We start from the raw sequence: 14,088 nt of genomic DNA, 5'->3' as shown, positions 1-14,088 counted from the left end.
GATGTTACTTCCTTGCTTAAAATTTGTGCATATTACTATTTAACTATTTTTGGTTCTATTACTATTTATTATTTATGGTGCAACTGTAAGGAAAACCAATTTCCCCCTGGGATCAATAAAGTATGACTATGACTATGTACCAGAGAAATTTATCCAATCTAGAAGTGCAGTGGCATACAAAAGTTTGGGCATCCCTGGTAAAAATTTCTGTTACTGTGAATAGCTAAGCAAGTAAAAATAACTGATTTCCAAAAGGCATAAAGTTAAAGATTACATATTTCTTTACTATTTTAAGCAAGAAAACTTCTGTATTTCCAAATTTTACAGTTTCAAAATAACAAAAAAAGAAAAGGGCCCGAAGCAAAAGTTTGGGCACCCTGCATGGCATTACTTAGTAACACCCCCTTTGGCAAGTATCACAGCTTGTAAACGCTTTTTGTAGCCAGCAAAGAGTCTTTCAATTCTTGTTTGGGGGATTTTCGCCCAGTCTTCCTTGCAAAAGGCTTCTAGTTCTGTGAGATTCTCGGGCTGTCTTGCATGCACTGCTCTTTTGAGGTCTATCCACAGATTCTCGATGATGTTTAGGTCAGGGGACTGTGGGGGCCATGGCAAAACCTTCAGCTTGCGCCTCTTGAGGTAGTCCATTGTGGATTTTGAGGTGTGTTTAGGTTCATTATCCTGTTGTAGAAGCCATCCTCTTTTCATCTTCGGCTTTTGTACAGACGGTGTGATGTATGCTTCCAGAATTTGCTCCAGACATACCTTTGCTCATAGCTGCCAATAAGTTCTATTTTAACTTCATCAGTCCACAAGACTTGTTTCCAAAATGCATCAGGTTTGTTTAGATGTTCCTTTGAACCTTTTGAATAGAACTTTTTGGCCGCAATGAGCAAAGGTATGTTTGGAGAAAAAAAGGGTACAGAATTTCATGAAAAGAACCCCTCTCCAACTGTTAAGCACAGGAGTGGATCGATCATGCTTTGGGCTTGTGTTGCAGCCAGTGGCACGGGGAACATTTACTGGTAGAGGGAAGAATGAATTCAATTAAATACCAGCAAATTCTGGAAGCAAACATCACACCATCTGTAAAAGAGCCGAAGGTGAAAAGAGGATGCTTTTTTGTTATTTTGAAACTGTAAAAGATGGAAATAAAAAAGTTTTCTTGCTTAAAATATTAAAGAAATGTGTCATCTTTAACTTTATGCATTCTGGAAATCAGTTCATCTTTTCCTCGCTTAGCTACTCACAGTAACAGAAATTTTGACCGGGGTGCCCAAACTTTTGCGTGCCACTGTATCTCATTTTGATATGGAAACTGCTCTGCATGTGACTACAAGGAACTGCAGAGAGTTGTTGGCACATCTCAATGCATCAGGGGAATTAGCAGCCCCTCCATGTACTCTGTCTACAGTTTTCATGGCTTTGCTAAAGCAGCCTTCATAATCAAAGACCCCACCCAGCCTGGATGTTCTATCCTGTCTCATTGGGCAGAAAATACAAAAGTATGTATCACCAGTCTCAATGACAGCGCATGCCTAGTATAGTAAGATGGACTCTTGACGTTACAATCTACCTTGTTACGATCTTGCACTTTATAGAATATCTGCACCACACTTTTTCTGTAGCTGGTGCACTTTATTTTGCATTTTACCTTGTACTACCTCAGTGTACTGGGTAAGATCCCCCTCATTCCCCTCCCCTCAGTCTGATCCCCCAAATCTGTATGAAGTATGCAAGACAAGCTTTTCGCCCTATCTCTGCACGCGTGACAGTAATAAATGATTGCCAATTCCATGTGCTCAAGTACTTTTTCATTCCTGGAACATCAGAAGAAAATGGAGACCGCTAATAACATTCATTTAAAAATGTTTTATAGTATGTTTTACTGATATTGATTGGTCCTTGTGTAAACTGTAAGCATATGTGCTATGCATTGGATATGTTTTTGGCCCCACTTGGGTCACAAATGCATTAGTATGGTTTGGCTATGGTCCACTTTTGAATAGAATCTCTTTAGCTATAATTAGATAGAGCCGATGTTCAGTAATCCTTACTTTGAAAAGACGGCAAGTAATGTGTATCTGGTTTTCTCAAGCTGAACTTCATTAAAGAGACCGTCCTCAATGGTGGCAAACTGCCTGCTCATCAAGATTGTTGTTTGGAAACCTAAGATTAAGTGATTCTTTTTAATGAGTTGCAATAAAGCTTGAATAGTTATCAATCCAATGCTTTATTTTATATAGTGTACTTTTTAAGGTCAGATTGCTATTTCAGTTTTACATTAAATTTCTTTTTAAATCTATACTGCAGGTTTATGAAGTTGAAAAGTCTAAATCTGTCAAATAACCAGATGGGAGAATTTCCTTTTGCTGTTTGTGATATTCCCACCCTATCAGAACTCAACCTTTCCTGCAATGCCCTGCATTTTATCCCAGCAACAGTTGGCAAGATGGATAAGTAAGTATCCAGATCTCATGATGTACAAGTTTTTATTTATAATTAATTTATTTAACATTGCCTTAGTACCATGCTTTTGAACAGATGCTAGGAACGAACCTTCAATAGGCTTTGGTGATAGATAAAGAAACTAATATTTTTTTTTTACCTTTTTGAAATTTAGCCTACAGACAATTTTACTGGATGGCAACTGTCTCAGTTCTCTTCCATCGGAGCTGGGGAACCTGAAACAACTGAGTTACTTGGGCCTGTCCTTCAATGAGTTCAAAAATATTCCAAAAGTTTTGGAGGACCTGACAGCTGTGGAGAGACTTTGTATGTCAGGCAATTACTTGGAGATCCTGAGCCTGCAAAGTTTGTGCAGAATGTCTCACATCAAACATCTTGATTTAAGGTAGTTCTTGTGTTGGTTTACCGTTTTATGGGCTTCATCATAATACATTTCTATCTCTCTGGTGGAATAAAACATAAGCAAATAAAAACTTGTGTTCTTTTTCCTTTGAATCAGTAGGATAATCTGACATGCTTAAACAGGTCAGATTTTTCTAGCAGCATTGATAATTATTTCAATTTCAGAAAGCCATGTTTATCAGGGAAATATGGCAAATATTATTGTCAGTGGTTAATATTTCATGAAGTAAATTGAATCTTTATTTGAGATCATTTGTATGTATTGAATTAGAAATTGTATAAAGATGTTCAGTAATACTATTGTCACCCTGGCAAAATTCTAATCTGTAAGAAGTTTTCTGCTGAAACACTTTCAGTGTTATATATTATCCATGTTCAACATATCCTTTGTATGTCAAGTTGTTGTTTTTGGTCTTATAGTTCAGTATTGTAATTCTTTGTCTTTGTTGTGTTCTTTATACGTACTGTGGGTCACTAAGAACAAACCATATTCTGGAAGAATTAAAACTAGAAATTTTATTTACAGCAGCAAATAGCAACCACGTTTTCACCATACAGTTTCTAGATCATTCTGTCATTTCTGCACATGCTCCGAACTCTGTCCAATCACAATCTTACATGTGATAGCAACCACAGCCTTCACAGCGTTGTATTAAAACTCCATTTACAGTACACTGATTCAGTGCCCTGACTGTACGCTGTAGACTGTTTGCTGCTGTCATCCCAGTAAATTTTGATGTTCCTTTCCATAGCTTTGACCAACCTTTATAATATTGGAGGAAATTGCTGTACATCTAATGCTTAGTATCAGACAAGTAATTTGTCAAATTAAAGACACTGGGATATTGAGGTAATCTGTTATTGTGAAATGCATTGGCAAGATAGAGCAGTATTTTGCTAACTTTCATGTGAAACCAAGTATATTTTTGGATGATATTGCTGATGGGTAGTCAGCAAGCTGACATTGGGTCAAAGAGAACTATTTGAACAACTATTGGTCACAATGACAAAGGGATTGGAGAGGAAAGAACATAAGCTAGTTAGAGTTAATTCATCCTAACTGAACATTAGAGGAGATGAATGGTGTGTCTGACTGTATCAAGTGCTGGAAGTGGGTCAAGAAGAATATGAAAGGATAGTTACAGTCATTTTATACAGCAAATTTCTCCACTACTTCACTGTTTTTAATATGCTGATACTTCTGTTCCAACAACAAGTTTATAACCTTGTTTGACTGTCCAGCCATATGTGCATTCCATCAATTATTGTTTTTTTCACATCCATGATGCTACCTGATTCTAACCTATCTCATCTACTGCTGAAACATTGATTCACACCTTCTGTAGTTCCAGACTTTTCAAAGTACTCAACAGCTTCCTCTTTCTACCTTACATAAATTGTGTTTGTCCAAACCTCTACAGGTTATATTTTGAATCTCACTGAGTCCCATTGATCTGGGATCCCAATTTGATGACCTGCAGTATCTTTGCATTAAATAAATCTTTGATTTTAAGAATCTCAGCTTTATTTTCAATTCTTTCCATGCTGTTGGCCCTAAAGGACTTCGTCTCTTCTGCATTTCTCCAGTTCTAGTATCTTAAGCTTCCAGACTTAAATTATTTCATCACTGGCAAATATGTTTTTAACTGCCTTGGCATTAAGTTCCAGATTTCTCTCCCTAAACCTACTTGCTTCCATTAAGTACTCTGTTTACTTCTTAAGCCAAGTCTTTGATCACCTCAAGTGGCTAGTTGCAGAGCCTCCCATTGATAACAATCCTGTGAAATGTTTTTGGGACATTTTCATATGTTAATACTACCTAAAATCCAAGCAATTGTAATGTTTTCTGCAGCTCGTAGAGCTCCTTACTGGCCACTTACCATCTTTGTTTGAGTGCTTATATGCAAAATTAATCTGGATGCAGCTGCTATCTAGCTGGTAAAACTACAGCATCCAGGTACTAGCCTTGAAACCATTTCAGAGTTTTATTTGTTAACCAGCCCAGGAACCAACAGACCAAAACTTTCCATATTTTCAGCTTAGAGAAAAAGAGCTTTGAGGGAATGGATGGGAGAGAATGAAGTTGAATCAAGTATTTCATACTTTCTGCAAATGTGGCTTATGCATATTTTGTGCAAAGTAGGTCCTTGCGTCTGTGATTTTGAGATTCATATTTTAAAGCATTAATTTTTGTGTGTAATGGTGGAATACTTTGACTTGTGTATGAATGCTCTAATTTCAATTGCATCCATGCAGCTGTCTGTTTGCTTTTACATTCACAATTCACTCACCTTTTCGATGTTGAGCTCTCTTACCAAACAAATTAACCTGTTTCCACCATCATGTCATTTTAGCATCTGCGCTTATTAACTGTCCTTTTTAATTTTTAGAAATAATAGTACTTAATGATTTTCTTCAATAAAATTGTGCAGCCTATTACTTGTAATTAAAATACGAAGTAATCATATTTAAAATAATATAAATATAGTAAATAATAGGAATAACCATTTGACAAATCCAAATTATCTGTGAAAAGGTAGCTTAATGTTATCTATTTGAATTTAGACTCAATCACATTGCCAAGTTGGAACTAGCAGATATGGATTACTTGCAGCATGTCACACATCTAGATCTGCGTGACAACAAACTGATTGCCCTTGATTGCACAATATTTCAGAATATTGAGGTATTACATTGTGAACGAAACCAACTAACTAGTCTTAAAGTCAGTGGATATTTTCTGAAGACTCTTTATGCTGCTTCAAATGGTAAGTTTATATGTCCAAATACTACTTAGCATGTGAACTAAACTAAAATGCTTTGATTATCTGGTAGAATCAGAATCAGATTTATTATCACTGGCATGCGACGTGAAATTTGTTAACTTAGCAGCAGCTCCCATAATAAGTTATTATGGGAGCAAAATTATGGGACCTTTTTTTTGGTTGTGCAAAAATTGTCATCCTGCCCTGGACCATACTCTTTGTTCTTGCCTAGTCTGCGACATGGTCTTCTGTGTGAATCCCAGCTTCCAGCACTTTGGCATGGCTCAGTGAAACATAGCCTGTGGCACAACGAGCAGTATTTGTAATAATCACTTTGACAACTGGCTAAGCTCTTTCTTCTAGAGTGTGTGTAAGAGTGGTTGAGAAATAGATTGCTTTTAAACATTTTTTGCATTCAGTAAAACTCAGGTTATGCAAAAACATAGTTAAAATTGAAAGCATTAAAACTTTATTTACAATTAATAAGCTAAAATGCAAATTTTAATTCATTAATGAAAGCCAACCTGAATATTTAGTATATAACTACTTGCTTTTCTCCTGGGTGCCAATGTCTCCCAGTCATTTAAAAGGAAATTGCCATTCTTGTGCCTGGCTTAATGCCCTACAGGCTTGGACAGACTTCTTAGCCTGAGAACAGACGTATCTGTGCTGCCCATTGGCTCTATGAACAGTCCATTAAGGCAGCTGGCTGCACAGGCAATAGTGCACAAGATGCTACTGCTGATTTAATCTGAAGTTAGTGGTGGAAATTAGGATGCTATTCCCTTGGTTAAATATGTTTTCTTTCCTTATCTTCAGAACCACATTGCACATCTAGTTCCCTCTCTGAATTAATTGATAAATATATTTAATTTAATTTTTTTATATATAGGTATTTCTTTTTGTAATTAATAGTTTTTTTATTGTTACATACTGCAAAACAACATATTTCATGATGTATGCCAGTGATATTAAATCTGATTCTATTTGGTCTGGAACTCAACCATATAGACCAGGAAGAATGCTGAATTGTTTTAAATGCTTTATGCCTTTCTGTAAAGAAAGTAATAATTGGAGGAAAATTACAATATCACCCTTAAATTAAACAGTGAAAACTACATTGAAAATAGGCTTTATGGAATGGAAGTTCCAACTTGTATACTTAAGAATTGCATAGAATGCAACTGTGACACTATGACAGTCATTCAGCTTAGTCAAAATGGTGACATGGATGAATTTGAGACACTGGACCTCTATAAACAAACTAGCATCATGTGGGTAATGCTTATCAAACCCTGAGGTCTTGCATAATTATTGAGATCTTGATTTTGGTTGTTCCCACATGGTAGGCCAAAGTCTTTAGATCAGAAGGTAGTTAGAAAGAAGTTCTCTTGCAGGTCTGTACTTCACAAGTGGATTTTTACCAAATTCTTTTTCAGTCTGTTCTCTTATCTCATAAGGCATGTTCTGGGAAGCATAAATTTGTATTAAAAAATAACCAATTTCTTTCATCTGTTTTTGGAAGAAAGTCATGGATAAATACTGTATATAATTACTTCGCCATTTCATCTGAGTACATAATTTACAAATATGTCACCCCAACATAACTTTGTTAATCAAATCTCAGCAAATCCATATTTCTTTTATGAGTGAATTACAAAGTTATGACAATCATTTGGGCTGTATGTTTTTGGCAGAGAGATAGTAAACATGTTAATTACAGCACACACTGAGAGATGTGCAATTTTTGATGCCAGCCTCATTGCAGGAAGGAAGTAATACCTCTTGCATCACAGAGGTGAGGTAGCCAATATAATATTTACCAGTGTTAGCAAGGTTATCATTAGTACAACAATGAGGAAAGTGTGATGTGCAAGGAAATATGTTGTTCAGAGAGACCATACAATTAATATAGAAACACAAAAGTAAAAAATGACGCTCTCATGCCACTTAAAATAAAATGACTAAACTGTTCTTTGTTTCAGAACTTGTATATATTGATATATATCCAGTCCCAAACAATCTCACTTTCATGGATGTCTCAAGGTAGGTGATAAATCAACTGAAAACTACAGACACTAGAAATCTGAAGTAAAAACACTAGGTATTGGAAACACTCAGCAGAACAGGCGGTTGTAATGAATAGACTTTAACCTGAAACATTAACTCTGTTTCTCTTTCCACAAACACTGCCTGAACTGCAATGTGTTTTTGGATCCTTCTGTTTTTATTAAAGGCATTTTGTAGCTAGATTACCTCTAATTTGATTTGTTTAGGGTATATTTCTGTTCTCTTCAGCCCGTTGAACGGAAACTGAAGGAGAGAAGCTGTCCTTTATGCTCCTGTTGTGTTTCTGTTCTTACATTAGTTTTGAAGCAACTAGGGTACTAAATTGTGAGTACAGTATTAGGATTCATGAAGTACCATTCATGGAATTCATTCAAAAATTAACAAAGAAGAAGGATTCAAGCACTTATTCATAAGATGTCAACTCTAATTTAAAACAGAGGAAGCTAATATTTTACAAATATACAAGTTCAGCCTGTTCTGATGTTGTAACACACACATTCAACCTTGCATTACTAAGTAGATTGAATATGCAGCTAGTGGAAATGAGCCTTTTATTACTTCCAAAAATGACAAGGCAGTCTGTGTGGCTGGACAATTACAATTGCCCAAAAAAAGGGAACATTAATTACCTGTCTTTGGATTGAAACGTTATTAAAGAATAGAGTCAATTCTTGATTATCAGTGATTTACTGTGTTTACATTGCTTTGTAAATACAGAAACAGACTGGATAGTTTACCTGAATGGGTGTGTGAAGTTAAGAAAATGGAAGTCTTGGATATCAGTCACAATCAGCTCTGTGAGTTGCCTGCAAGGTAAGTGTTGTTTACTGTATGACAGCTACAGCAAAAAAAACCAACAAAAATAACTCATTCATCTCTATGCAGTATAATTAAGAACCTGCCTCTGGCTATCCAATAATACTATGCTAAAATCAAGATCTATATGAACTGTTCCATTAAAAATAAACACAGATGAATTCTTAAAGGATGTGACGGACAAATTTAAAGATAAATTACCATCATAAATATTTAAAATGTTGTTTAGAATTGAAATTGTAATGTTTGGGACTGTTGGTATGTAAGAATGTTGATTAAAATGATGATATTTGGAAATGAAACATACAAGGAGAGAACCTTCATTTGGGATAGCCTTTTTATACTTGGCATAAAGTAATGACTGGAAAAGTATATGATATGGGTCACAAAAGTGCTGGAATAACCAAAGACCATCGGTGATGTTTATGGATAAAAACTCAGTGGTATTTTCCAACGTCACTGCACATTATTGGGCAGTCAATATAGTCGTAGTTTTTCAATGAAGCAGGTCATCCTTGATTCTGAGGGACAGCCTAAAAAGCCTTTCACTAGAGAGGGAGTCTGGTGCAATGGTCTCCATCAGCATTAACAAAGCTGAATAAAGGATAAATATCAAAGTTCAGGTAGTTGGAGCTGACTGTGACGACACAGAATGGAAAAAAAAACAGATTTAAGTGGAAAATGGACACAGAAGTACACAGTCTAAAAGAATATTCCAGCAGCATGAGGTGGTCATTACTTGCAAGGAACTAAAAGAACAAGCAATATAAGGGAAATTAAAAATAGCCTATGCTTACAGTGGTGCTTACGATTCGTAGTCAGATGGGAAGACAGATTCAGATTTTGTTAAGTAAACAGGAGTTTTGTTATAAGGGTAACAACCAAAGAGGTAACTGGCTTGATTGAGAATTTCTGAGGAAAGAATGCAAGGAAATTAATTTTATCATAGCCCAAGAACAAGTTAAAAGTACAAACGATGATTTGCTAGATAAGATACATTAATAATGTAAGTGATTAAGGAATCAGGTATTATTTTTAGCATATATTTCATGAACAAAATGAATTCAGGGAAACAATAATTGTGGAGCAACTGGAAAAAGTGATTTTGAGATAAAAGCCTAAACTACTGGTAGTACTCAGTAGATAAGACAGCAACTGAAGAGAGAAATGGTTAATTTCTTTCTTCACAGAAGCTGTATGTCCAGCATTTATATTTTTAGTTCATATTTTGCTTTTGTATATTTAGATGAGAGCAAAAAATTTGGCATTGGAAGAGATCTGGGATTGGAATTGGTTGAAGCAGTTGAGATAGAGGCCCCAGTGTATAGTTTAGTTATAAATTAGTATACCACACAATGTAGACTGCTGGATTTTGTTAATTAGCTCAATGTTATTAAAATTCTAAACTCATTGGACTGAGAGTTTTGGTATACTCTTGAACACCTGAATTCTGAGAAGCTTGATGACACTGAAGACTAGTATACTAGAACCCATCCTCCATTTTCATTGCCCCTGTCATTGGTGCATTATGCTTCAGTATGTATAAGAGTACTAACAGTTTGTCAAGATTTCTCAAACTGCATTGTCCAAAACCACAGCCTTAACCACTGGGATGTCCAAGGGTGACATCTGGTACATGGGAGCACCTCAAAGCTTTTCTCCACACCATGCATAACCCTGATGTGGAACTTCAAAACTATTTGTTGTTTTTTGTGAGATTAAAATTCTGGTGTTTCCAATGTAGCAACATTGAGACAGAGTGTATCAGTTGAAGGTAGCTCACCATGTTACCTTTTTAAGGACAGATAGTGGCAAGCAAATGTTGGTTTTATGATTTTTCATCCTGTAAATGGGTGATAAATGATAGAATGTCAGAGTGGTTGAAAAGGAAGGGGATTAAAAAAAAAGTTGTGGATCTAAATGATGTGGCAGTAGGATGACCAGAGTGGGACCCAGCTGGTAGATATGCTACAGTCTTTGATTTATGTAACTTTGTACAGTCAAGCACCACAGTTTTGAAGCACTGATACAAAGAAAATATTGATCATTCCTATCCTCATTTATGTTCTGTTCATAACCATTAATCATTTGCAGAAGAAGTTTCTTTGAAACTACTCTGCATTCTCAGTTTATTGTGATTATTATTGATTTTGCAGTCAAAATGTTGGCATGATCCCTGAGCGGTGATTAGTGCAGATAAATAAGAGACAAAATATATCATCCAATTTATTCCAACTGGCCATTCACACTATCAAAGAAACAAAAGTTATTTCTACAAAAGCAAACTGCCTGTTGGTGACTGAAATATAAAGCTGTCAACCGTCATCCTCAGTAGGCGTGATGTATTGGTTCAAAATTTTCAGCAAGGTGGATGATTGGATGGTTAATTTACTAAGATATCTGGAAGAGGAATAGGACAGCCAGTCATGTGATCCTATAGGGTAGATAACATTGCTCACGGGACTTTTTGCAAGTTCATAATAAAGCCATTGAGATTGCATTCAATTTTTCCTAAGAGATGATGATTACAGAATGGGATAAGCTCCTTGGACCCCCGGCGCATGTGGCATGGCATACAGGTCATTACAGACTTCAAACCTCCTAGTACTGTGCCCCCTTCCAGCTCTGCTTCCCTCCCTGATGAGCTCAATTACTTCTACAGTCGTTTTGACCGAGAAAGCAAGGAGGTCACCCTCAAAGCGGATCTCCCACCCGGTGAACTGCCTCTCTCACTTTCCACCTCCAATGTTTGCGCCACCCTGAGCAGGGTGAATGTACGGAAGGCAGCTGGTCCGGATGGAATACCTGGCTGTGTTCTCAGAGTCTCTGCAGGGCAGTTGGCCGGGGTCTTCACAGACATTTTTAATCTGTCCCTGGCCCAGGCAGTTGTCCCCACAAGCTTCAAGATAGCCACCATCGTGCCAGTGCCAAAGCATTCCACTGCCATGGGCCTGAATGACTTCCATCCAGTTGCACTCACGCCCATCATTGCAAAGTGCTTTGAGAGACTGGTTCTATCATATCTGAAATCCTGTCTGCCCACTACCCTGGACCCCCATCAATTTGCCTATTGCACCAACAGGTCAACAGAGGACGCCATCTCCACGGCACTTCACTCTGCCCTGACCCACCTGGACAGCCCCAACTCTTACATCAGAATGCTGTTCATTGACTTTAGTTCGGCATTCAAAACTGTGACTCCCTCCAAGCTGATTGCCAAGCTTCGCCAGCTTGGTATCAGCTCATCCCTCTGCAATTGGACCTTGGACTTTCTGACTAACCCCAATCAGTTAAGTTAGGCAACCTCTCCTCCTCCTCCACTGTCACCCTGAACACCGGCATGCCTCAAGGCTGTGTGCTGAGCCCTCTTCTGTACTCTTTTTCACCTATGGCTGCGTTCCTGTACATAGTTCTAACTCCATAATCAAGTTCGCAGATGACACCACGGTGGTTGGCCTGATCAGAGGGGATGATGACACGGCCTACAGGGACGAGGTCCAGCACCTGGCCGCGTGGTGTGCCGACAACAACCTGGCCCTTAAAACCGCCCAGTGGATTACCAGCTCCCAATTGCCCACCATTGAGAACATCTACCATAAATGCTGCCTGGGCAAGGTGAAAAGCATTATCAAGGATGTATCTCACCCTAACCATGGACTTTTTACTCTCCTCCCATCGGGTAGGTGCTACAGGAGCCTCCACTCCCACACCAGCAGGCACAGGAAGAGCTTCTTCCCTGAGGCTGTGATCCTGCTGAACCTCACAGTTGGAGAGGGTGAGAAGTGGTGAAGAGATGACCGCTAGGCTGATTCAGTGTGCTGCGTGCATGATGTGAGAGGTCAGGGATACTGATAGTGCCTCTGGCTCCTACACCTGTGGAGAATGTGTCCAGTTTCAGCTTCTGAAGGACCATGTTGCAGCACTGGAGAGGCAACTGGATGACCTTAGGTTCATCCGGGAAAATGGGAGTTTTCTGGATAGGACCTACAGTGAGGTCGTTACACCGAGGATACCAGAAGAGGGGGGGTGGGCAACGATGAGCAAGGAAAGGATGCATGAAGTACAGGAGACCCCGGGGGATGTGCCTCCCGTAAACAGGTTTACCCTCTTGGAAGCTGTCGGGACAGAGGATGATGCCAGCCTGAGAGGCGGTCAGGTCTGCGAGTCATCAATTGACGCTGAAGCAAAGCTGAGGAGACGGACGTCAGGCAGAGCCGTGGTAGTAGGGGACTCCATAGTGAGAGGTACAGAAAGGGGTTTCTGTGGCAAGAGGCGAGATTTAAGGATGGTGTGTTGCCTCCCTGGTGCCAGGATCCAGGATGTTATGTACCGAATGCAGGGAATCCTCAAGAGTGAAGGTGAACATCCGGAAGTGGTGGTGCATGTCGGCACAAATGACGTGGGGAAGAAGAGGAAAGACATTCTACAACGTGACTTCAGAGAACTCAGAAGAAGGCTGAAAAGCAGGACTTCCAGAGTGGTTTATCTTCGGTTTGCTTCCAGTGCTCGTGCTGGAGTGGGCAAGAACAGGGAGATAATGGATCTGAATGTGTGGCTGAAAAGGATTTACATTCTTGGACCATTGGGGTATGTTTCGGGGTAAGGATGAATTGTACAAAAGGGACGGGTTGCACCTTAATAAGCGGGGCACCAGCATTCTGGCAGGCAGGTTTGCCTCTGCAACACGGGTGTGTTTAAACTAAGTAGTGGGGGGGGGGAGGGGACGAACTGGAAATATAAGGATGGAGATAAAGGGAAAGTGAGAATAAGAAAAGTTAGGAAAGACAGCAGAATCAACAGAGCAGAAAGCTCAAGAAGGGATCGTACAGTATGGCCAAGTGAAATAGGAATTGATATGGGAGGTGAGGGGAGTAATGAATTAAAAGTATTATATATGAATGCACGGAGTATAAGAAATAAAGTGGATGAGCTTGTGGCACAGTTGGAAATTGGTAAGTATGATGTGGGAATAATAGAGACATGGCTTCAAGTGGACAGGGCCTGGGAAATGAATATTCAAGGATATATGTCCTATCGAAAGGACAGACTGATGGACAGAGGGGGTGGGGTGGCTCTGTTGGTGAAGAATGAAATTCAGTCCCTTGCGAGGGGCGACATAGAATCAGGCCACACTTGGAGTACTGTGTCCAGTTCTGGTCGCCTCACTATAGGAAGGATGTGGAAGCATTGGAAAGGTTACAGAGGAGATTTACCAGGATGCTGCCTGGTTTAGAGAGTATGCATTATGATCAGAGATTAAGGGAGCTAGGGCTTTACTCTTTGGAGAGAAGGAGGATGAGAGGAGACATGATAGAGGTGTACAAGATAATAAGAGGAATAGATAGAGTGGATAGCCAGCGCCTCTTCCCCAGGGCACCACTGCTTAATACAAGGGGACATGACTTTAAGGTAAGGGGTGGGAAGTTCAAGGGGGATATTAGAGGAAGGTTTTTTACTCAGAGAGTGGTTGGTGCGTGGAGTGCACTGCCTGAGTCAGTGGTGGAGGCAGATACACTAGTGAAATTTAAGAGACTACCAGACAGGTATATGGAGGAATTTAAGGTGGGGG

The 14,088-nt window shown here is 39.0% G+C and overlaps 1 protein-coding gene across 1 annotated transcript in view; it reads left to right on the top strand.

The window, feature by feature from the left end:
- Nucleotides 1-14,088, top strand: part of LOC134357889 (PH domain leucine-rich repeat-containing protein phosphatase 1-like) — a 174,874-nt gene that overhangs the window by 134,634 nt on the left and 26,152 nt on the right. The window contains exons 5-9 of the mRNA XM_063069633.1: nt 2,311-2,457; nt 2,621-2,851; nt 5,434-5,636; nt 7,619-7,679; nt 8,421-8,516. Coding sequence (XP_062925703.1) covers nt 2,311-2,457; nt 2,621-2,851; nt 5,434-5,636; nt 7,619-7,679; nt 8,421-8,516 — 738 coding nt within the window. The remainder of the gene's footprint in view (nt 1-2,310; nt 2,458-2,620; nt 2,852-5,433; nt 5,637-7,618; nt 7,680-8,420; nt 8,517-14,088) is intronic.

Source organism: Mobula hypostoma, chromosome 17, assembly GCF_963921235.1.
Source record: "Mobula hypostoma chromosome 17, sMobHyp1.1, whole genome shotgun sequence".
NCBI classification, from domain to species: domain Eukaryota; kingdom Metazoa; phylum Chordata; class Chondrichthyes; order Myliobatiformes; family Myliobatidae; genus Mobula; species Mobula hypostoma.
This window is presented reverse-complemented; position numbering and strand designations above follow the sequence as displayed.